Source organism: Rhinichthys klamathensis, unplaced genomic scaffold (genome assembly GCF_029890125.1).
Source record: "Rhinichthys klamathensis goyatoka isolate OS25496 unplaced genomic scaffold, OSU_Roscu_1.1 h1tg000311l_1, whole genome shotgun sequence".
In the NCBI taxonomy this organism is placed as follows: domain Eukaryota; kingdom Metazoa; phylum Chordata; class Actinopteri; order Cypriniformes; family Leuciscidae; genus Rhinichthys; species Rhinichthys klamathensis.
The window spans coordinates 753,957-778,500 of record NW_026606829.1 but is presented as its reverse complement, the minus strand read 5'-3'; the positions used below and the strand labels follow the sequence as shown (position 1 = coordinate 778,500).

General features: G+C 36.7%; 1 protein-coding gene across 4 annotated transcripts in view; it reads left to right on the top strand.

The window, feature by feature from the left end:
- The window catches only part of gdpd5b (glycerophosphodiester phosphodiesterase domain containing 5b), a 57,896-nt gene that overhangs the window by 18,824 nt on the left and 14,528 nt on the right, over window positions 1-24,544 (top strand). For all 4 annotated transcript variants that reach the window (XR_008809504.1, XR_008809503.1, XM_056271117.1 and 1 more), the window contains exons 2-8: window positions 2,251-2,425; window positions 14,622-14,725; window positions 18,156-18,249; window positions 18,468-18,527; window positions 18,792-18,890; window positions 21,034-21,127; window positions 23,158-23,303. Coding sequence is in view for 2 of the 4 variants with exons in the window: in XM_056271117.1 (XP_056127092.1) it covers window positions 2,309-2,425; window positions 14,622-14,725; window positions 18,156-18,249; window positions 18,468-18,527; window positions 18,792-18,890; window positions 21,034-21,127; window positions 23,158-23,303 (714 nt within the window). In the remaining 2 variants the exon portion in view is untranslated. The remainder of the gene's footprint in view (window positions 1-2,250; window positions 2,426-14,621; window positions 14,726-18,155; window positions 18,250-18,467; window positions 18,528-18,791; window positions 18,891-21,033; window positions 21,128-23,157; window positions 23,304-24,544) is intronic.

Genomic DNA, 24,544 nt, shown 5'->3' with positions numbered 1-24,544 from the left:
TAACCCTATAATTATCCCACCTGTTAGATTACCGGTCCCCTTCTAAATTTTTCACACACCCAGCAGTAAATACAGGAGATGCTTAATTATTCAACAGTTCTCCAAAATGGTTTCTCTTCTCTGCATGGGAGTGCAAGAATAATTGCTTTCTTTTTAATGAACTAACACTGACAGCTAATTAACAGCAATGAACACGAGAAGTATTTAAAGCTCATTTTTGTTATGAAAGAAATTATTTTTGTTGTATAACACACCCTTGAAAAAGCATATTTCAGTCTGCCTTGTACAAGCGGAGCTTTTTAATATAATTTAAAATATTTAACTCCAAGGACATGGCAAAGCAAATTAGCGGATGCTAGTCCAACAGCGTGGCCTCTAACATTCATCGTAGCACTATGCAGGTTCATGCTGTCAAAATAAGGCGACGTGACCTGCTCAGTTAACCTATAGAAATGTCTTTGCTACCATGTTCCTCATGCACATTCACATGAGATCTTGGTGACGCAACTAACTCCCATTGCTCTGTTGGGTCCTCTAATTACCGGATACATCTCCCACCAATACAGTGCACATGAAAGGCTGCTGGTAGTCTCTATTCTCTGCCTGATGTCCCTGATTACTGTTTGGGTGAACTCTGCAATGAATCATTTAGCAGATAAGAAGAGGAGGTGCTCAGAGTTATTATAGTCATGCTTATACATATGGTGGCGGTTGGTAAGATTTTTAAATCTCTACTCTGCTCAAGAATACAGAAAAAAACGTAATATTGTGAAATAATTTAACAATTTAAAATGACTGTTTTCTATTTTAATCAATTTTAAAATGTAGTTTATTCCTGTGACGCAATTACTCCAGACTTCAGTGTCACATGATCCTTCAGAAATCATTCCAATATGATGATTTTGGGCATAGGAAACATTATTATCAATGTTGAAAACAGTTGCGCGCAGAATTCTTCTCAGAAAAAACTTCAAAAGGACAGCATTCGTTTGATAGAGAAAATTTGTAACTGTTTAAAAGTCTGTACTGTCTACTTTATGCTTATTTTGCTGAATATAATAATTAATTTCGTTCAAAAACATAAAAAATCTTACTGACCCCAAGCTTTTGATGGGTACTCTAAACACAGTTTCTTAAACGTAAAACGTTTAAGCAGATTTGTAGCGGAAATCTAAAAATGAACAACATTGAAATTACTTCTCTGTCAGCTTTTCCTCAGTGCTTGGATTTGTGTAAATGAAAAAGCTGTCGCATTAGATGACAGTGTTTTGGCTGATGCCAGTGCTTCACTGCCCTCCCTGATAAGGGTTCCAGAGGCTTAGTACCTCATAGAGACTGATAAGCAGTGGAAAATCTCTGGGCTGAAGCTGCAAGAATGTGAATTTATTCTCTTGGGTAATACAGTGATGATTACTATGGGCACAGCGCCGATCTGGTGCCTGACCCACATGAACACGAGAGCAATTGAGGGTCCACAAAAGATTGATCCACAGACAGAAAGTAGTCTGAAAGCAGTCTCTTATGCTCACCAAGGCTGCATTTATTTGATCAAAAATACAGTAAAAATAGAAATTTTGTGAAATATTATTCCCATTTAAAATGACAGCTTTCTTATTTAATATTATAAAATGTAGTTTATTCCAGTGATGCAAAGCTGAATTTTCCAGCAGCCATTATTCCAGTCTTCAGTGTCACATGATTCTTCAGAAATCATTCTAATTGTTTATTTGGTGCTCAAGAAACATTTCATATTAATATTATTATCATCTATGTTAAAAAGTTGGCTGATTAAAATTTTTGTGGAAACCGTGAGTGACGCGTGTTTTTTTTTTTCAGGATTCTTTGATGAATTGATGAAGTTCAAAAGAGCAGCATTTATTTGAAATAGAATCTTTTGTAACAGTATAAATGACTTTAAATTCATTCTTGCGGAGTAAAAGTATTAATAAAAAACATCTTACTGACTTCAAACTTTTGAACTGTAAATTTTCAAAATTAAAAAATTAAAAAACATCTTTAACAAGCACAAATTGAGCTGTAATGGTCAGTTTTAAGAATTATGCATCTACAGTATTTAGAGGACCGGGAATGGGATTGATCAGTGACAATGTTGGAATTGGTAAAAAAACACAGTTCTCCATTCCTCCCCTTTTATGATTTATGGATGTGTCAGCCATTTGAAGTGTCACATGGTTCTAATGCTAATCTACTGTTTGTTTTATGCAGTGCTCTGTGTGTGTCTTTATGCAGGGTCATTGGCGGTCAGTGGGATGATAGTGAGGTGGGTTGGAGTCTGGATTGAAGGAGCATGGTGAAGCACCAACCCTTACAGGTCTATGAGAGACAGCTGTGTTTGTCATGTCTAACCGGAATATACGGCTGCCGCTGGAAACGCTACCAGCGGTCACATGATGACACCACCAAGGTGAGTTACCCTGTCTCTAAGCCATCTGGCTGAGACTTGAAGACTTTATTAAAACTCAAATCCCACAGCTAAAATTAAAGATGTCTCATTTTAGTTCATCGCACACACCTTTTACCTGAGTGTTTTTTTTCGAACAGTTTTGCTGTGGTGGAGTTTTTTGGATCAGATTTCAACAGTGATTAAATCCGGTTCACACTGCCCCAACAAGCGGCATCATTTCAAAGAAGCTAACGTTGGTTTTTCTGATTCTTGGTCATTTCATTCTGTTACTACTTAAAGCTCCAGTCCGTAACTTTTTTGGGTTAAAAATTATCCAAAATAGATTTTTGAGTAAGTACATAACCAGCCAGTGTTCAAAACTATCTGCTTGCCTTAGCTCGATTCAAAGCGGTAAGCTTGTAATGTTTTTAATTCTAGTGGTACTGGTGGATTTCCGCGGGAGATTCGAGCATGTCTTTGCGTCATTACGTCACATCTGTACACATAAAGAAGAGTCTCGGCTAGTAGGCTATATTGCGAGAGAGGATGCTGGAGGTGGAGATTTATAGCCTTTTCTCACAGCAGTGACAGCACTTGATATAATTAAACGTATTAATTTGATGGCGGATCCTGAAAGGTTCAAACAACAATCACCAGTGACAACTGGAGATTCACCCGTTGTAAAATGCAAAAGACTTTGGACTGAGAGTTTGGAAAAAGAGACTGCAACCGGCCCATGCGGAAACGAGGATAAATATCGGAAGGGCATTAAATGTAGTCACATAATGCTGATGTTGTTAACATTAACAATTTGAGAACAAAGTATAATTCGCACGGTTTGACGTGATATGATAAACGATCGTTAGATTTAATCAGCGCGATTTACTGCAATGCTTTTTTCCACTTAGTTGGCCAGAAGAACAAAAGTGGATGTTACTTACTTGTTCAGATGACATTTTAGGGTGAAAATTCTTATGTTGGTCATACTTCCAAAAAGTAGAATCCATGATTCCGAATGACAGTATCCACACCGGCATGGTGACTGACAGCTGCACACTCTCCTCAAAACATTGGATTCATCCGCGTTGTGCCGTGCCGAGGTGCAACTCACGTAAAGTTGATAATTCCCCGAATGACCGCAATTGCAGATTTCGAACAGAGAGGGCGACAAAGAGGAAAAACTGCGGACTGCAGCTTTGAAGACTCAAAACAAATAAAGAGTCTGTTTAACCAATTCTTTTAAAAGAACCAACCCAAAATATTCAGAATCACATCAGTGGTTCATTCGCGAATCAGACTACACTGATCGTGACATGTTTGTTGTTGTGTGGTGTCCAGTGGAACAGTGGAACAGTGGAACTCAACTGACTTGGCCATAGGACCCACATTTTCCATGGTCATTTAGCCGCTACCTTTTTTTAATTTTATTTTTAGGAATTTGACCTAATTCCTATTTAATTAGCCTATATAATTGACCGTTCGCAAAAGCCACGCCCCCTAGTTATTGTTACTACGCCCGTCAAACAAATGGTCAAACACGACCAGCGCGACAGATTGCCATGACGGGAAGAGGTATACGGGTGCGTGTCAGTGACCTTTTTTGGAGCAATACCTCAGCGATATCCTCCAGATCGAGGCACAAGGGGTTACAGTATGCAGTGGAGGGATATATTCAAAATATAAAAATACGCAATGAAGGAGACACGACTACTTATCGAGTCGAAAGCTTATACCGGTCTCAAGCTAAATCTGAGAAACCCCATGACCTGTACCTCAAATGCAACCAGCACAGCCTTGAAGAAGATTTTATAAGCTGGTTCAGTGGCTAATGTTTGGAGTTAGAAATATATAACTCGCGCTGCATATTTAGTAATTTTGCCTCAGATACATTCGCTTTAACAAGCAGGTTGTTCATTACCACGGCAACCGCTTGCGTGTCATGCTGAATGCGATTTTCGTGTTTAAAAAGTAACTATACATAAGAGACGGAAGGATGCAGATAACCATACATTATTTAAGGTTATTTCTATTCGTTATGATATTGATATATGAACTGATGTTGTCAAGTAAACTTCATGCTTTCCCCGTTGCGAACATGCACTCCTCTAAAAACTGTAAAGTTAGTCTAAGTTACGGGTGCTGCACTGCTAGTTGACTGCTCATTTCCCCCCGAGAATATCATGTTAACAACAACCCTTTAGAAAACGTAATTCCTTTGTGGATCCTCTTGATCTGTTTTCTCCATGTTTCCTTGACTAATCTCAATCTCAGTCTAACGCACGCTGCACGCGAGTTAACGTTAACCATGTTCGACACATTTAACTGGGAGTGGGGCCGTCCACACTGTTTTTATCTATTGTAGGCACCACTCACGTTGTGTTTTCGGCTTTGGAAACGGAAAGAACACAACTCCTCCAGACAATATCTTGGGGTACCTAGTGTCCGATTTACAAACGCCGTGGGTGCACCGCTTCACCATCTTGCTTGGAGTCAATGTTTGACGGACCTGCTCACATAGTAACGGTTGCTATGATGTGTGATTGGACAATGGCCGTTTTGTGGGAGGGGCCTGCGAACGGGCAATTATAATAAATTTGCGTAAAAAAAAAAAAATCAAATGTATTTCACACAATTGATTGACACACAAGTACCGTCCCACTTTACTTATCATAATATTATGACCAGAACTGATGAATAAACATCATAAAGTAAGGCAGTCCCAAACTAGTTTTTGTTGATGCAATAAAGTTAGTAAGATGGTAAGCCACCACAGTCAATTTAAAATATACAAAATAACACCAAGTGAAAAAAAGTTGCATTTTGGGGTTATGGATACAACAGTTACCATGGTAAATACACAATACTAACATGAAGTGTTAATAAAATGGAAATATGGTAACTGCTCCTGATTAATAGAATAAACATGCCTGCATGCAAATCCTTCCCAGCTGACACACGACTTACCAGTTACGTAATTTATTGGTCCTTTTTGGTAATTTCATGACTTACTAATTGACAACTACATAACTACGATGTTGCATGCTCGTAATTTATTTTTGCACTTTATGAAGTGATATACATCCCGTGCCGCCGCATTTTCACGCGCTATGAGCACAGTACAATGGCTAACAGGACAGGAAAGTTCGTTTTTCTGAGGTGAGAGACTTTTTATTTTGGAACAAGCTATGAAAATAACATTAAAATAATAATACTGACATATAACCTGACATCTCATCTGACTGCAGAATCTAAATCAGGCAACACGTTTTTCTCAGGCGCTCTTTACTTAAACTGCGTCTGACAGAAGAGTCAACAGCGTTCCCACGCGTCTTTCAAAATAAAAGTCTCGCATAAAAAAAACATAGAATTATGTTTGTTGTTGTTTCTTTGACTGCAAACTCCTCGAAACTTTATCTTGCGACCCACAGAAAACAGCTTAGGGTCATACTGTTTAAGTAACAACCTAAACATATAGGCCTACAGATTGTTTTAAAAGTGTAATAGGTTAACTGGGATTGGAAATTAATAAGGTCACATGATGAGTCATAGTTTCCAAGAAAAACCTTTTTGAGAAGATCAAAGTTCAGATTAGTCAAGGGTCACTGTGCAGTCAGGTCAGAAATTCATTGGCTGATTGCAAACTCTGTGTTCCCTTGTGTTCTTTATCTGTCACCCAGACTAGTGTGACACGTCTATCTTTGTTTTGTGCATAGACATAGGTGATGTAGTGTCAATATGAGAACACAAGCTTATAAAGGAACTCTAGGTCATTTAGAGGTCAGTCGTTTAAAAAGTAGTAGTGAACCAACATTTGTACTGTATAGTATACATGTGAAATAACCAGACTAATGAGCCTTATTCATTAAAAAAAGAGAAAAACCAAATGGAGCCTGCCATTAGATTTCATAAGACTTACTGATTTTAATGTATTAGATTATGTTCTAGGAATTGATTTACTTCAGCAAGCAAATATTAGTCATAGAGGATAAAATCATTTAATTAGGAATGACATTAATCATAATCTTTTTATTTGAGGGTCTTTTGACTGGGGTTTGCTGACGTCTGCTTCAATAGAGTCAAGTATAAGTAAGTAACGATCAGTCTCTTATGCGTCAAAGCACTTTTTGTCTAGGATACCGCTTCCATGAAGTTAATTAAAGCACATGTGCTAAGCATCAGGGGAATTGTGATGTTATATATGTGTGTTGAAAGAGCTGCCTCCAGACTGCCAACAAATGGTATTATCCTCATTGTCTAATGCAGTGAGCGCAGCCAAGAGTCCACGAGGGTGCTTTAGTAAAAGAAGACTTTAATCAAAACGTTGCAGGTCTGTATACATTTTACGTTAGTGGAATAGGGACAGCGTCAAGGGAACATGTGGCCTTTCATGTTGTATGTACCCTTTGATTTGCCACAGTAAATGTTTCGCTAATAAACATCCTCTAGTTTTTTTTTTTCCTTTTCCATGATCCTCTCTAAGGACTTTCAGTAGCTCAAAAACACACGTGTTAGTGGAAAAACTATAACCCTTCCTTTTCATGCAAGTTTTTTAAGCAAGCAAATAAAATATCCAAAACTCCCTGGAGGTGCATTTATTAAATGTTTGCTTTCCTTCAGAGAAAGTTTGCCTTTGAGCATTACTGTTTTCAGTTGTGTACTCTGTAAAGGTCCCTGTGGGAGAAGAGAGTTGGGACACAATTGCTTGTCAGAGAATCGGGCTGTAAGATGAGACGGGAGCAAAAGGAGATGACTTTGTGTTGAAAATCAGTGACACAGATTTTTGACCGTGGTCATGTTGCTGAGAGAAGCAGGAGAGATGGTTGTCAGAGAAACCAAGATAAAGTTGGAGTCTTATCAGTACAGATGCATGTCGATAGCGAAAGGAGGAGCATCACAGCATCACAAACTATATTTGTCTAAGGAATCTGTCTGAGAGTAAGTTTGAATATCATTTGCAAACTTCATGTCCTTTTACTGTAAAAAAAAATTACTGTAAAATTTACAGTAGAAATAATGTAAAATTTGTTATTAATTCTTATATTATAGACATGACTGATTCATCAAATAATGCAGGACAAACTTTTAATTTTATTTTTGCCAGGGTGATAATAAAACTGATGAAAGAATTCCATAGACTTACAATGAAGGACTTGAGACCTGTTATATATACACTACCGTTCAAACATTTTAGATCTGTAAGATTTTTTTAATGTTTTTAAAAGAAATCTCTTCTGCTCACCAAGGCTGCGTTTATTTGATCCAAAATAAAGCAACTTTAATGCATCCTTGCTGAAAAGTATTTTACAATATTACTGTTTTTGCTGTATTTTGGATCAAATAAATGCAGCCTTGGTGAGCAGTAGAGACTTCTTTTATATATATTAATATTCTTTTATAAATAATATTATATATTATTATATAATGAAATAATGTTTTCCTTTATATTTGCTTTTTTGTTTTGGGAAATGTACTTTGGTAATATATTTGTGGTATATCAAAGTGTCATAGGATTTCCATCCAAAAACATTGCCTTACCATGGTTCCACCTTCATGGTAGGGGCATGAGCTTGTTTTTTGGAATCAGAACATGTGCATCGCATATCTCCAATCAGTGTGCAGTTGTATCAATGCCTAATAAACAAAATGAGCGAAAGGGGAGCAGATATACATTCCCATTTTAATTCCACAAAAGGAGACTAAGCCATTGCCCTGGTTTCCTGTTGTTCTCTGGCTCTCAGATGCTTGTACTGTGTTGTCAGCAGTTTCGGCTCAGTCTTGACTCTCCATAGCGGGAGGCCTGACCCTGTCCACAGAAACAGCCAGTTCAGCTGTCTGTAAGTGAGAGAGAGAGATAGAATGGTGTCAGTTCTCAATGAATGCAGCTAATGTCGTTTCCTGTCACTTTTAAATGAAACAGGATATGATATTTTACTCATACATAACAATTTGACCTTTGTCCCATCTCGCCACTGTCGATCGCTTCAGAGCCCAGCTCTCACCCATATGACACACTAAACTCTGGGGTGTGAGGTCTGGGATTATACAAAGCGCATCCATATTTCATGATTCCAGAATCAATCTCTGGAATCACTGGAGCGGTGAGATTCCATGTGGCATTTCAAACTCAATACAAAAGCTTAGTGATTTAACCCCAAAACAGCATGGCATACAGGGATCTAATACGTATAATATGTTCTGTTGAATTATTCTATATAAAGCCTGTATTTGTGTCTGGGTAGTGTGAGTGTGACAGATAAATGTGTGATTGTCTCCTGTTTAAGCTGTAAGCTGTGCTCCACTGAAAAGAGATCCCTCCTCAGTAATAATTGAGAGTTTTTCCGTTTACGCATCCCAACACAAAGGACACATGAATAGAAGTGTCCTTTTCTCCCATGGGCCCCTGCATGGTCTGTATAGCCAATATACACAATAACAGCAGCGACTGGCATGTAGTGAATCAACTGTGATCAGTTACATACACTACCATTCAAAAGTGTAGGATTTGTACTGTATTGTTTTTACACAGGTCTCTTATGCTCACCAGTACTAAAAAGGTAAATGTGAAATATCATTTCAAATGTAAAATAACTGTTTTCAATTGGAATATATTTTAAAATGTAATATATTCCTGATACCGAAGCTGAATTTTCAGCATCATTACGCCAGCCTGCTTTCATCCTCTCAGATTTGCTGCCAAAACCTCTCAGGATCTACCCACTCCACACAGTTCCCCTCTTTTCTATCATTTTTAATCTGAGAGAGGTTGACAGCTCTAACATTAGTGATTGACAGTAAAGATTAACTCGCAATGTGTGGTATACATGCGTCAATGACACGGCAGACAACTAGTTGTTTACTTTGCTTTCATTCATACAGCACTCCTCAACTGAAATGTCACTTTGGTTATAGAATGTTTGTCAGTGTATTTCATAACAAATCAGGCTTATGCTAACCATATTTAGGGGGAGGTGGGGTGAAATATCCCTTTCAACATCTTTCTAACCTTTTTAAATGGAGTTCAAATACCTTTTGGTCTGGTGAAAACACTGTAGTATAAACATTCTCCTTTTCCAGTCAGTACTGAGGGCAGGGTGTCACCACAGGCATGATGCAGAGTGACAGACTGTGACTCCAGCCTACAGCAGGTACAGAACTGCCACCGCCTCAGCCAGAGGCCACCCAAAAAAAAAAAAAAAAAATCTGTGTTTTCCCTCAGGGTGAAGACTGTCATTTCCAGTGGATTGGAAGAAACCCACAGACCTGTACATGCATCTTCAGACCGCATCAGCAACAAACTGAGGCTCTTAAACTCTTGCCATCCCTCAGGAATACAGATTATATTTGTGATTGCTTTCTGTTCCCCAGACGCTGTTTTGCACGTAGTAATCCGTTCACTGCAATGTTCTTGGATTCACGTGTAGGAAGACTTTGCTTTCAGATTCTCTCCACTCCTCTGCCAGTGCTGTTGCTGTCATTCAGGGTTCATGCTTACAGAAGAGAGCAGCATTTTTAAATGGCTTTGATGAATTGATCTATGGGTGTATTCTAGTGCCAGCATTTCCTACAAGGTGACCTACAATGCATGTTCTTGTCAGATTTAATCTTTCCTGTCCATCAACATGGAGATTATTAGGCTACAGTTATTATTTTACATTGGAGAAGAAGAGAGAAAGATGTTAAAGGGATAGTTCATCCAGAAATGTCTATTCTGTTGTTTTGGATTCCATTGACTATCATTGTATGGACAAAAACTTTTTTTTTTTTTTTTTAATGCCATCTTCAATCTGTTTATGTTCCTTAGGGAGCTTTTCAATGGGTTGGTGACTAATTGATGACAGCATTTGAAGTATGGATTTACAAAGATCTTGGCTATTCAGTGCTTTTAAATGGAGCTACATCTGACATTTAGTTCTTTGATGAAGATGTTTTTCCATGTTTAAAGTACATATTCCGTTTTGTTCCTTTTGCACATTTGCAAAGGCAGCTTATGAAAGCACTCTTTGTGGCAGCCGCCACAACATTACACATTATTGACCCACAGTGATTTTTACATAACAATCAACATCAATGGAAACTCTTTGAATAGAAATAAGCAGAGTGTAATTTCAAGTGGAAATTAGTCAGGATCACAGCATTTACATTTAGACATCTAGCATGTCTGACTGTAACCTTCAGGCAGACACTGTCGAGCTGTAGTGAAACTACTTTCAGGACCAAAAATACCCTTATGTAAATGCCAACACTATAGTGAGAATTTACATAGCACCTTTTCCACTATTACTGCTGGTTTATTCAGTAGAAATGATGCAACTAACCCATGAAGATGTAAGCACCAGTAGTGCTGTATTGAATCCATGTGGTTTGGTAAAGTCAGTTTGCATAGTCTTTGTTATACTGACACTTTTAATTCCACCTGATCTAAATTTTACCTCCAGTGACATTTCTTTTCAGTTGTCTAGTCTGGTTTTTGAGACCCGTATTGGAAAGCTGCTTCTGTACACCAGTAAAATAACCACTCTATGAATAGAACGCATATCTTTTCTTTGAACGGTTCTGTTAATGGATTATGTGACATCTGTTCCAGAATGGGTCAGTTTGTAAAAAAGGGACTTGATTTTGCACTTCACTCACCGATGAGACTTACAGCTGAGGGACTGTTATGAAAGGACGTTATTCTGCTGCTCCAACTACCTTTTCTCTCTCCGCTCATTTCCACCCACTGCCTCTCCTTTACTCTCTCACATCGGGCAGCTGGCCTCCCCGTGTTCTTTGCCCTTTGCCTATGTGGACTAGATATTTAGCAGTCAGTCTACAGTTGGCAGATGTGTGCGGTAAATACTGGATGAATAAATGATATGACTATGGGGCAACAAAGTCAAGGCACTCCAAGGAAAAGCGTTTTTTTTTTTTTTTTTTTTGCTGTTTGTATGCCTCTGTCATGTTTTTGGGCAGTGGTTCAGCTTGGTTCTTTGCTCAGGAAATGCTAAAGAAGCTCATTTTCATAATTGCAGCCAGTTCTTGGCAGATCTTAGTTTGAGATATTGTTATTATGCCCATATTTCAGCATCAGATAAGCCTGTTTAACTTAATGAAGATAATTAAAGGCAACCACTGTAACCATGCCATTTCACCCCACCTTAACCAATTAGCGATAGTCCAAGCCGTTTACTTTACAGCATTAAAACTAATGTGCCATGCAAAGCTTTGCTGGGATCGTTTTGAAGGGAATTGTTACCTCGATTTTACCTTTAGATTTGTTCATGGAAGTGTTTCTGTGCCTGACATAACTGTGATTGTAACAATAAGACGCTCAAAGTCCAGACAGTTGACTTGCACAATACAAATTCAACACTCCCCTCAGGAAAAAAGTGAGTTTACTTTGGTATGAAGTAGTGAATTGGCGCTGCCATCTCAGATCAGCGGGACAGAATCAAACAAGCGTTTTTGAAAACAAGCTCTTTGAGGCTTAATGATAAGATGATATTCTCGTTTAGAGGAAACAGTTTGCTCTGAATCCCTTCTGTCGAGTTGTCTCCTGGTTGTTGCTTATTGACCCTGATGATGTCATGGCAATCTGCTACAAGCACAGCAGTGCCAAAAACACAGCCGAGTTTATCAATTCATACGCTGAGCTATATCTTCATCTTAAGATTGTGTGTTCAAGATTATGAGGGATGAGTCATTCAGGCCATGAATAAATCCCTAACTATTAAACTTTGGCGCAAAACTTGTCCCACAAGGCCACAACAAATGATACTTCAAATTATGCAGCGTGTTGAGGAGAGATGTGCTTTTGGTAATTATGATTATGATCTCACTTAATAATGATAAATCTTATGCGTAAAAAACATCACAGGCTGTCTGAATGCGGCAAATCAATAGCACACCATAAAACAGGTCAGGTTTTGTTTTTCCAAATGATTTTTTCATCGAGTTTAAAATGACACCAGACTGAGAACAACAGAAATGTTTAACACTGAGATGGGATGTGGGTGGATGCAGGGTGTTGCTATATGGTGAATAAATCCCTAACTTAAACTATTAAACTTTGGCGCAAAACTTGTCCCACAACGAATCATACTTCAATTGATTATGATCTGGATCTGACTTATGATTATGATCTGAGTCTGACTTAATAATGATAAATCTTATGCTTAAAAAGCATGGTCAGTATTGTATATTTAATTGTGCATGCTCATTTCCCCCTTTTTCATATGTAAATTACCTTTGCTGTCATCGAATGCTCACTCAAAGTTAATCTTTAAAAACATAACATAAATGTAATATTTATCTAATAAAAATGAATATAATTTGTTTATACTGTATATTATAATGTTAAACCGTGTAGCAACACCCTGCATCCACCCACATCTCATGTCAGTGTTAAACATTTCTCTTGTTCTCAGTCTGGTGTCATTTTTAAACTCGATGGAAAAATCATTTGGAAAAACAAAACCACATTTGACATTTGACCCGTTTTATGGTGTGCTATTGATTTGGCGCATTTCAGACAGCCTGTGATGATGGTGTGAGATCTCAGGTTTAGCAGCATTTATTTGTGTGAATTATTTTTCTGCTTAGAATTACCCATAATCCTCTTTATCCATCTATATTTAGGTGTTTTTGGATGATGAGCTTAGGAATTAATACATGCTTTCTAACTGCTTTTGGTGAACATTTCAAAACTGTTTTCATTGCTCTGCTCCCTCATGGCAGACTATATCCTCATTCTTTGTGTAGTGATGAGGAAGAAGATTGACAGTATGAGTACTTTGTGTCCCCGCTATTTTTTTTATTGAAGTAAGTGCTGTCGTTCTGCATTGTCTTTATTTTGCAATGAGAACAGAGTGAATTTCTTTATGTAACCAGGTTTTATTTTATTTTTCACTTTTATTTCATTTCTAAAAAAAAATTATTTGACCATGCTGTTCTAAAAAAATCAGGTTTTCATTATACTGGGTGGTTTATACCTGTATTTTTGTCTCCTTTCAGTTCATAATGTGAAGGAATTAGAAGTTGTCTGCCATATACAGAACTGACACTAAATCACCAGGGTGGATTAAAGAGGAAAACCATTAAGGAAAATTACTATGATTTGAAAATTATAGTAACGTTAGTCCATTCGAACATTAAAGCATTAATTATGTCTAAATAAATGAATGTTTTTATTGTTTTTCATGGTTTATGTAATTGCACACTAGCCATTAAATTAATCCACAAACCCAATTTTCTTGTGTGCTGTAGACAACGCACTACCCTGTGAGACAAATAAATGGTGATATTTTTAGGTTCGGACTTTATTCACAGTACATTGGTTATTGTTAAGAGGTTGGCTGTGCCAGGGGGTGTATGTGCAAACAAAAAAATGTGTGGGAAGTGCTGGTGATATGCTGAAAATTAAACTCTGTCTCAAAGAAGGTGTTGTTGAATAGGCTACTTGTTCGTATATATGTTTGAGAAATGCTAATATAAAATGCTAAATACCAAGTCCATCCACTGGAAGATGTAAACTGGAGAAGAAATACCAGAGTGGCTAACATGGTACTAAAAGAGCTTACCAAATCAATGATATTTTCATTTCAGTCCATAATTTATCTATAAAACAAATCAATATAGGATATTTAACAAGGCACTTCCAGTTATTAAACAAACATTGATGCGAAGACCATCGGATGAGAAAGCATAATTTGTTACACTATGCGAGTAAAGTGTGGGAAAATTTATATTTTAATTATTGCAGATTTGCAACGAATTTAGTGTTTGCGTTTTGATGCATCTCTTGATGTCGTAGAAAGGAAGCTGAATTCAGGCAACAGGAAAGGCCCTCTGTTGTTCCCTGCTGAGAGCAGAACTAATGTTTTAATAATGAATCTGTGATGAAGGCAGTTCTCACTATTAAAGCAGCTCTATTCAGATTAACTGAGTTTAATATGAGTATGCAGTCATGTCCTGAGGCATTATGAGAACTCCATATTAAATTTCACTCATTTTTAAACAGTGTTGACAGTATTTTGAAATTTTGTTCTCCGTCTCTAGATCTTTTGGCACAGTTTCTCACAGTGACTGTATTGTTGCATGCTGATACCAACCTGTTTAATAATACTTGTTGATCGACACAAATTATGGAACCGATTTATTTTAAACTCCTATTTACTCCTATTTGTTTGTGTGTGTGTGTGTGTGTGTGTGTGTGTGTGTGTGTGTGTTTCTGTTCCAGTGGGAGTGTTTATGGACCTTCATTCTCTTCTGCACTTTCTCCTTGTTACTGGTGTGGTTTTACTTCTGGTGGGAGGCCCACAATGACTACAGCGAGTTTAACTGGTGAGTAGGCCTTTTAAAATCATACACTTTCATCAACGATCCCACAATCTCTGTTTCTCTGCACAGATAGCTACATCTAAGAAACTCATGAGCTTTCCCGAAACAAATTTGGTATAATCCTACGCTTAAAGTAATCCAGAGATCATGGAAAAGGCTCTGATGGAACAGATTGCAACTTTAATAGATAGGCTGGACTGTTTTTGGCTAGGATTTAGAATGGAATTGCTGATTGCACATACTGTGCAGTATATGCAAATACTACTTTTAGTATTTAAAACGGTATGCATAATGCAATGAATTAGAGTAGTATGCTACATTGCATTGCATACTGGTTACATATTTAATCCAGCTAATTATCATCTTGAATAAATGCAGTTATTTTGTATTTTTAATGCAAGGTTGTATAAAAAATGTGTTAGCTTTTGTCAGTCCAATTTATCATTGAGTCAAGAAACTTTTCTGACAATCGAGGCTGCTATTATTTCCGGTTAATTTGTCAAACATTAAATGGAAGGGCAAGTCAAGCAGAGTGCATTTTGGGTTATAGGACCAAGGGCAGTGTTCCTTGTTGTGTGTTGCTCATTTTTGTGAACCAAATGTTTACATAAAATACAGAAATAAAATATACACATATATACATACATATGGCTTGCGCCGCGTGAGGACGTTTTGTTGCTTCGTCGACCAAAGCGCAAGCGGATCTAGCTAGACCGGAAACAAAACAACAGGCACGCCGCACACACTTGTTTGGGTTTGCGAGCCGGCCAGATAGTAGGTTAACGTTACGTTTTGAGTGGATGACGAGCGCGAGACGCCGCAAAGGGATGCCAATAAGATTCTGAATGGAAAGTTTACTTTTAAAAAGTTGCCAAATGGTTTCATTGAAAAGACTAAAGTGATCTCTGTGTGTTTTGTCGTTGTGAACTGAGCTATCATCATCGCAGAACGTCCAGTCTGAAATACCACTTGATGATGGCCAAGCACACACACACAGCTGATGCGAATTCTCCGCCCGTCAATATCAGGACCTCGTCAGTATTTCTTTCACCCTTTTATTGATGGACAGTGTTATATTGTGTGAGAGATTATTTGCTCCAAGTGAGAATGTTAGTGTGAAATTGAACACAGTAAATGCCAATGTTGTTTTCAATAAAAAAAACATTTGCACAAAGCAAGCCGATCCACTTTTCCATGTTGATAAGAGCATTAAAATGAGAAAAAATAATGGGACAAAAATAAATCAAGAGACATTTAGAATAGATAAAAATGTGCGATTAATCGTGAGTTAACTATGACATTAATGCGATTAATCGCGATTAAATATTTTATCGTTTGACAGCACTAATATAAATATAATAATTTATACACACATTTATTATGTAAACAAACCTTTGTGTTAGATGGAATTAATTGCGATTAATCGATTTGACAGCTCTAATAGTAATATATTATTTCATATTGAATAATATATAATATTTTTACATGATATATAATATTTATTTATATATAAAATGTATTATATTACATAATATATAATATAGTGTATCTGCATAATGCTGTATAATATGAACACACACAAAACACTTGTATTTACATCTAGTCATGGTTTAGCTATTAAATACATTTTTAGTCAAATCAAATTTATTTATAAAGCGGTTTAATTTTTTTCAGCAGTTTTTTTAGCAAACAATAAATGAGAAAGAAAAAAACATTTAAATACCATATGCACAAACAAATAACAAGACAACAGAAGACACGGATGTAAACTATTGGACAGTATTGGTTATAGAAAACAAATGAGGGGGCAGTTGCATTTTGATCAAGCTGTAGGCGTACCAATGAAGATTGACAAACACCTACAGTATATATAAAGCATTATAGTAATCATGGCGTGACGAAACAATACTACATAATCTTCCATTTCCCAGGAACCACATACTCTGTAAAACAGGTTGAGGACATTAAAAACAACGTGACAGTAAAAGCCATTGTTTGCTTTTTTCCTCAAGGTCGTTTTATCCTGATCCTCCTGATCTCCTTTTTAATTCTTTCATCTTCTGTTTTCTTTTCCTTTTCAATGTCACTTCTCTCCTTCTTTGTGGCCTCCACCTCCTCCCAGTCCTTGATTTTACTGTAGAGGACAAAAGGGGTTGATTCACTGAGAACTCCAGTTAATCCCCAGAGGGACCGTGCAAGCATGTAGAATCTGTGATCAGGCAGGAGAGGCATCTAGCAGGCAAACCCTCCATATGGCTCCGCCCACAAAGCTGCAGTTTTGCCTGTCAGTTCAGAAGGGTGATCTATGACATGCCCACCCCTTTTCCATGCTGATTCTAGGCTCAGATAAACATACTAACATATTGCTATTGCTGCAGTAAGATTTTTTTTATGTTTTTGAAAGAAGTCTCTCATGCTCTCCCAGGCTACATTTGATCAAACATACAGTAAAAACAGTAATATTGTGGAAAATTATTACAATTGGCTGTTTTCTATTGTATTATATATTTTTTTAAATGTCATTGATTCCTGTGATGACAAAGCTGAATTTTTAGCAGCCATTACTCCAGTCTTCATTCCTTTAGAAATCACTCAAGAAACATTTCTTATATTATCAATGTTGAAAACGTGAATTTAATATGTATTAAAGGTGCTTTCACGCCATGTAAAAAGCCTTCATGTGCTTGTTGAACTTGTCATTTTCTGAGAACTATGACTTGTACCCCGTGGCCGCTATACCACCTGACCACTGCAGATTTAAAGTGTGTTCGACTTGAAGCTGCACTGACTGATCGGTGAATGACATCAAAGTACCGCGAGAGCGATTCGAAAGCGTACTGACCGGTAATTACGACATGGTGTGAACGCAGTATAACATTTGCCATTTTTTTCCCCACAGCATTATATAAAAACAATAAAGATGTTAATAAATGTGCTTTAAAGATGTTAACTTTATACGACTCTCTGAATTAAAAATGATCTACAGCATACTACAGTTTGAAGCATATTGTGGAATAATATGCACTTTTTCTGGATATAAAGGATATACTACACTTTGAGTAAACGTAGGCCGGTATTCAATTCTGATCATAGCCGTTGTGCCTAGATGTTGAAGAAAGCTAATACTGACCCTGATACTGTGCCTCATGGTCTCATATGCTTTGTTTCAAAGATACGCACAAGGCAGATGATGCTTTTTGTAAAACAGATGCTTCTCTGATCCACCTCTTTGGTAAAAGTATACTTATATAATCCAGAGCTCTCATGAGAGCGAGCAAGAGAAATGTGGAGCCTGTCAAAAGATTAGTATAGCTTGTATTTGTTTTTCAGGGGCTTGGTTATTTGGTTCGGTCTGAACATAATGGAGGACACCCACGAATTCTAATGCTGAATAATCAACTTCTAACGGTTTTCCGGTATTGTGCTCCCACAGGTTTTTATATAACCATTCAGGGGAGTGGAGCGATGGAACCATTCCCATATTGGCCACCACGGCAGCTGGCTTCACCTATATTGCATTTTTAATGGTGAGTTGTAACTGCTCTGTAGTACTGATACTGCACTGTGGGTTTGCATACCAAAACCTCTCCAGAACCACTAACGCTTTAAATATCTCTCTCACACATGTGTGTACATGTCACCATTCAGCATCATTTTAGCTTCCTACTCCAGTTATCACTTTATCTGAAAAGTTGCTGTCACCCGGTTTTTCGTTAAACTTAATATTTGTCCTTTTTTGGTCCAGATTTTAGCCCTGTGTCATGTAGCTGTCGGACAGCAGTTAAACCTTCACTGGCTCCACAAGGTACCTGTCAACCATTGAAATGTTTTTTCCCAGAATAGAAATAGAAAACCTAGTCCGTATATGTGAGACAAACAAAATTAACCTTGACAAAGTGTCACAAACACCTTGTTATGCCCTGAGGCTTTTTGGCCACATTGAGAGTATAAGTTGTATTTCCTGTTTGTTTATGAACAGAGAAGGAAGCATAGTTTGGTTTGCTGAGATTAAATTAAGTAGAATTGTGTAATATGACTTTTAACTGAATTAACTGGTTTTTCTCACTAGATTGGTGTGACAGTCGCTTTGCTCGCTACAATAATTGGCGTGATATCTGTCACTCAGATGTGGGGAGAGGAATGGGATGTAGTTTGGATTTCTCTTCAGGTATGGTCTATTAGAAATCTGATCTCCAGGTTTTAGATAGTCCTGAAAAGCCTGGTAAAAATGTCAGGGACGATTCTATATCCGTTTTTCTAGTTACACTATACCCTTGAAAAGTTTGGGGTCAGTACGATTTTTTGTTGTTGAAAGAAATGAACACTTTTATTCAGCAAGGTTGCATTAAATTGATCAAAAGTGACAGTAAATACATATGTAATGTTACAAAAGATTTATCATTCAAATAAATGCTGTTCATTTGAGCAATCTATACATAAAAAAAAGTCCTGAAAAAAGTATCACTGTTTTCACAAAAATATTAAACAGCTCAACTGTTTTCAACATTGATAATTATAAGAAATGCTTCTTGAGCAGAAAATCAGCATATTAGAATGATTTCTGAAGAATCATGTGACACTGTTAAAATACATTAACATAGAAAACATTTATTTTAAATTGCAATAATATTTCACAGTATTACTGTTTTTTTGCTGTACTTTTGATTAAATAAATGCATCTTTGGTGAGTGTAAGAGATTTCTTTCAAAAACATTAAAACATCTTACAGACCCCAAACCTTTGAATGATAGTGTATGCTTCAGGCTAGAAGTTTGTCTTGAGTGTGCGATCTCTCTCTGTAAAATGATTTCTCTACAGACACTTTAAAGGCTTAGGTCACCCAAAAATGTAAAATATGTCATTATTTACTCATCCTCATGTTGTTGCAATCTTGTAAGACTTTTGTTTATCTTTGGAACACAAATTAAGATGTATATATTTTTTTTTATTCACAATTTAGCACATATTACACACAGCCCAACAACATCACACAAAATAATAGGGACAATACAGCAAAATATATCGACAGGACAGTAAAGAAAGAAAATAATAATAATAATAAATTCTACACTATCCATTATTCAATGTGAGTTTGTCATTTTATAGTCTCTATATAATTCAGTACTAAGGACCATGTGGATTGGAAATCTTCCAATCTTGAATGCCGTTTACTTGTAATTTCTTCAATGGGCAACAAGTCTATTATCTGCTCCAGCCATTGACCCAAGGTGGGTCCTGACTGCGAAATCCATGTAGTAAGTATACATTTTTTAGCAAAATAAGAAAACATTGTAAACACATTTTCTTGTATAGAGAAACTTATTTTCCACATCATAATTCAACAAATATAACAAAGGGCATAGCTCAAAAGTACAGTTACACATATCTTGAATTACTTTATGAATCGTCTCCCAAAAGGAGTAAACAGCTTTACAATACCAAAATAAATGCATAAATGTTCCTAATTCAGTTCCACATTTTCTACACATAGGAGAATTTGTATCATCAAACTTATTAAGCTTCACTGGAGTTATATAATATTTATACAGGAATTTATCAATTTATTAGTTTCTTTACTGTTCATAGTCAAATATATTTTTGATGAAATCTGAGAGCTTTCTGTCCTTCCATAGACAGCAACGCAACTACCACTTTGACGCTTCAAAAAGTTCCATACAACGAAAACTAATCCAAATGAATTGAGCGGTTTAGTCCAAAACTTTCTGGAGAGACACGATCGCTGTATATGATGAACAGATTGAATTTAGGCTTTTATTCACATAAACATTGATCAGTGAACATAAACAGAAGCTCAGCCATAGGCTTCTTGCTCGACGTGTGAGAACAAACCTCATTGGTTCTTGCTGAAGCTCAAACATGATGCGTAACACAAGAATGAACCTCATTGGTTCTCGCAAGTCAAGCGAAACATGCTTGAGCTTCCGTTTACCACAACTGATGTGTGAGTTGGTGAATGTTTATGTGAATAAAAGCCTTAATTTGGACTAAACCATTCAATTCATATGGATTAGTTTTACGATCTCTTTATGAACTTTTTGAAGCGTCAAAGTGGTAGTTGCGTAGCTGTCAATTGAGGGATGAAATCTCTCAGATTTCATTAAAAATATCTTTATTTGTGTTTCAAAGATAAACAGAATTCTTACAGGGAATGACATGAGGGTGAATAAATGATGACAAAATCTTCATTTTTGGGTGAACCTTTAAGTAAGGTTCCTCAATTTTCTAGACATTTCTCTTTATGTCTATGTTTGTGTATTTAGGACAAATGAATGTCTCAATTTTTTGTTCAGGCTACTGGTCCCTTCCTTCAAATCGGTGCTTTAGCTGCAACTACCGCTTTGGCCTGGCTGGTGGCGGGACAGGTGGCACGCGGAGAGAAAACCAGTAAGCCGAATTCACTTCCTCGCTCAAAGATCAGGCTCTCAGTTAGACATCATTATTAACCAGATGTTAATTATTAAAGCGATACACAGAGAAATCCTCCATCCCTATCAATACATTCCTGTCGTCATACAGACACACATTACTATCTCCACTAGTTCAATGCTCTAGTGTTTCATGTTACCACATTAGGGGCGAAATTAATAAACTGCTATTGATTCCTCATTTCTGTTTACCCAAGCTCATCTGATTCAACTAAGGACAGATTTAACTGGTTCAGCTCATTTAGTTAATCAGAACAAATTTTATCTTCCTTCCTCAGGGACGTACAGTACACAGAGCTTACATTAGAGTTCAAAAGTTTTGGGTTGGTGATATATATATATATATATATATATATATATATATTTTTTTTTTTTTACTTTCCACCTCGCTTTTTCCAGCTTGCATTTTACAAATTAACGGCAATTCGGGGCGGCAATTGCTTGAATGGTGGGTTCATTATTATTCTTAATGGAAAAACACAATAACAAAACAGTGACAAACATGCTTATATTAAACATTGAACTTTAATAACAAAACGAACAAGTCGGCTGTATTAAATTCAAAATTGACCATACTTACTTTGTTTGCCTAAATTGATCGTTTTGTGGTGAACAATTCATCCATGCAAGTCAATCCACACACAACAATTTTTTGGCTTCATAATCTTTAATCAAAATCTGAAATTTCCCCTCCCCTCTGCATTGGAGGACGTTCCCTGATGACGTAGGTTTCACGGTTTGGGTGTCTGCTTAACATCCGTAACCACGCCCCTCCAACTGAGAGTAGACAGGCTGAATGAAAACACCTACTTTTCTAGATCCAATCAGGTGCTAGTTGGAAAAAAACCACGCCCACTATTTTGCCTCATTTAGTATTCCGTTTCTCTTGGAAATACGTCACAACACTGGAGAAAAGTCGTTTGCAACTTCCGGTTCACGGGGACTTTAAAAAAATTAATAGGCACTGCATACACCATGAAGGTGTGTGTGTGTAAATTAGAATACCGCTGTGGGTAAGTGATGTAATCGGTGTGTGGCTGTGTAACACCGTGTAACTCTGGTAACACCGACTATCGCAGCAAGCCTTATGCTCACCAAAGCTGTATTTATTAAATAAAAAATACAATAAAACTGTAATATTGTGAAAATTATTTTATAATTTAAAATAACTGTTTTATTTGGATATATTTTAAACTGTGATTTATTTTTCAGATGCAAAGCTGAGTTTTCAGCATCATTACTCGTCAGTCTTCAGTAATCATTCCAATATGATGATTAAGTACTCAAGGAAACGTTTTATTATTAATATCAATTTTGAAACGGATTAATATATTTTTGATAAATAGAAGGTTAAAAAGAACAGCTATTTTTTTAAATAGAAATTTTTTGTAACATTATAAATGTCTTTACTGTCAGTTAATTTAATGCGTTCTTGCTAAATAAAAATTATGAAATCGAAGACCCCAAACTTTTGAATGGAAGTGTATTTTGTCTTCATTCGTAAGATTTAGAAAACTATACATGAGTATTAACTTCACATGTGAATTAAAATAGCTGTGTAAGCTCAATTCCACACATCATGTGGTCAGAATGAAATAGTTATATATTCAGCATTGCTGCAAGGGAAGATATTGCACATTTTAGCCTAAACTTCTACAGTTTTCTTCTTCAGGAGAGCTGCTGTTATGGCTCCTCAACTGTCAACATAAATTTACTTACAGTAGCACTAATATTAGAAAGCACATTATGTACAAGGAGACCGCACACTTTAAATGTGCTGGCTAAGCATTCACAGTTACTTGTTCTGAGCTAAACATTTCCTTTAGGCATTTCCTCTTAGCTACTGCAAAGGTGATGACATAACACATGTAATCACAATTTAAATAGTTTAAAAACATCTCATTTAAAGGCATTTTATGCCTAAAAAACTTTTTTTTTGAAGCTGTACCATAGTTGTAATTTCAGATAACTAAGTTGTTGGTTCTACAGGGTTCCAGATGATGGTTCTCCTCATCTACATGAGTGTTCTCCTCACGCTGTACTTCATTCCGCTGTCAATCACCTCACCCTGCATTATGGAGCGTGGGAGTCTCAAAGCGGCACCCGCCATCATCGGCCATCAAGGAGCTCCAATGGTAAGCTGCCAAATTGTCAACATTGTGCTGTGCACTTCCTGTCTTCCCTAGATGCTACATCAAGCTCAGGCTACATCACGGATAGCTGGAGGCAGTTTGGTCCTTGCTTTCTCTCTCTTTCTCTCTCTCTCTCTAGGCCTCTATCTCTTTCCTGTGTCTTTTTCCATCCCTCACTTTCCCTCTCTTTTTCTTTCTCTCTCTTCATTTATCTTTCTCATATGTCCTTTCCCTGGCTTGTCAGAGCTAAATATAACTCTGGTAAGAGCCAGTGAGAATCTCTGTGTAGGCGTTGTTCAAGGTTTGGTGGTTATGAAGGGTTTTCAATACACTCGTGTGTATCAGTGGTGTAGTGTGCTCTGTAATGGCAAATGCGCTTTTTATATGCGTGGATGTTATTTTTGTTTGATAGTGGCACAGAAAAGATTGCAAATGCTGTTGTGCATTTGTAGTCAAATGCAGTATTTGGACAGGATTAGTTTTATGAACTATTTGAAGGTATGAATATAGGACATCCATTATTGTACTGATTCAGCTGGAATTGGACTTTTTGTGTCTGTGTCCAGATGTGTACGTCACAAATTATTATACAATATATGTATATAAATGTATGTGTGTGTGTGTATATATATATATATATACCGTATATATATATATATAATATTAACATAGATAATTATAATTGTCACTAATTGAGCACCTAATCAGCATATTAGAATGATTTCTGAAGGATCATGTGACACAGAAGAAATGGCTGCTAAAGATTTAGCCTTGCCATCACATTTTTGAATATACTGTATATTAAAATAAAAAAAGAATTGTAATATTTTGATTATTTCACAATATTACTGTTTTTACTGTATTTTCTTCAAATTAATACAGCCTTGGTGAGCATACGATTCTTCTTTCATAAACATAAAAACAAATCCTAATTATTACAAACTTTTGACAGGTTGTGTGTGTATGTGTAATTTTCTCTGTAGATTTTTGTGGTTTGTCTGAGAGAGAAAAAAGAGATTTTTAATTGCTCTGGATTAAAATCATCTGTGAAAAACACAAATTTACCTAATTTCCCCTGGGATACAATGGTCCGCTTCTGAATATGGCTACAGAAAAATCAATGAGAAATATAATTAATAATAACATCTCAGTGTTCTTATGTGTCTTTCTAGCAGCAGTGTTATGTAAGATTTCTGCTACCTTATTAGTGAACAATTTTGTTTGGAGGAACTTCAAGTAATTGT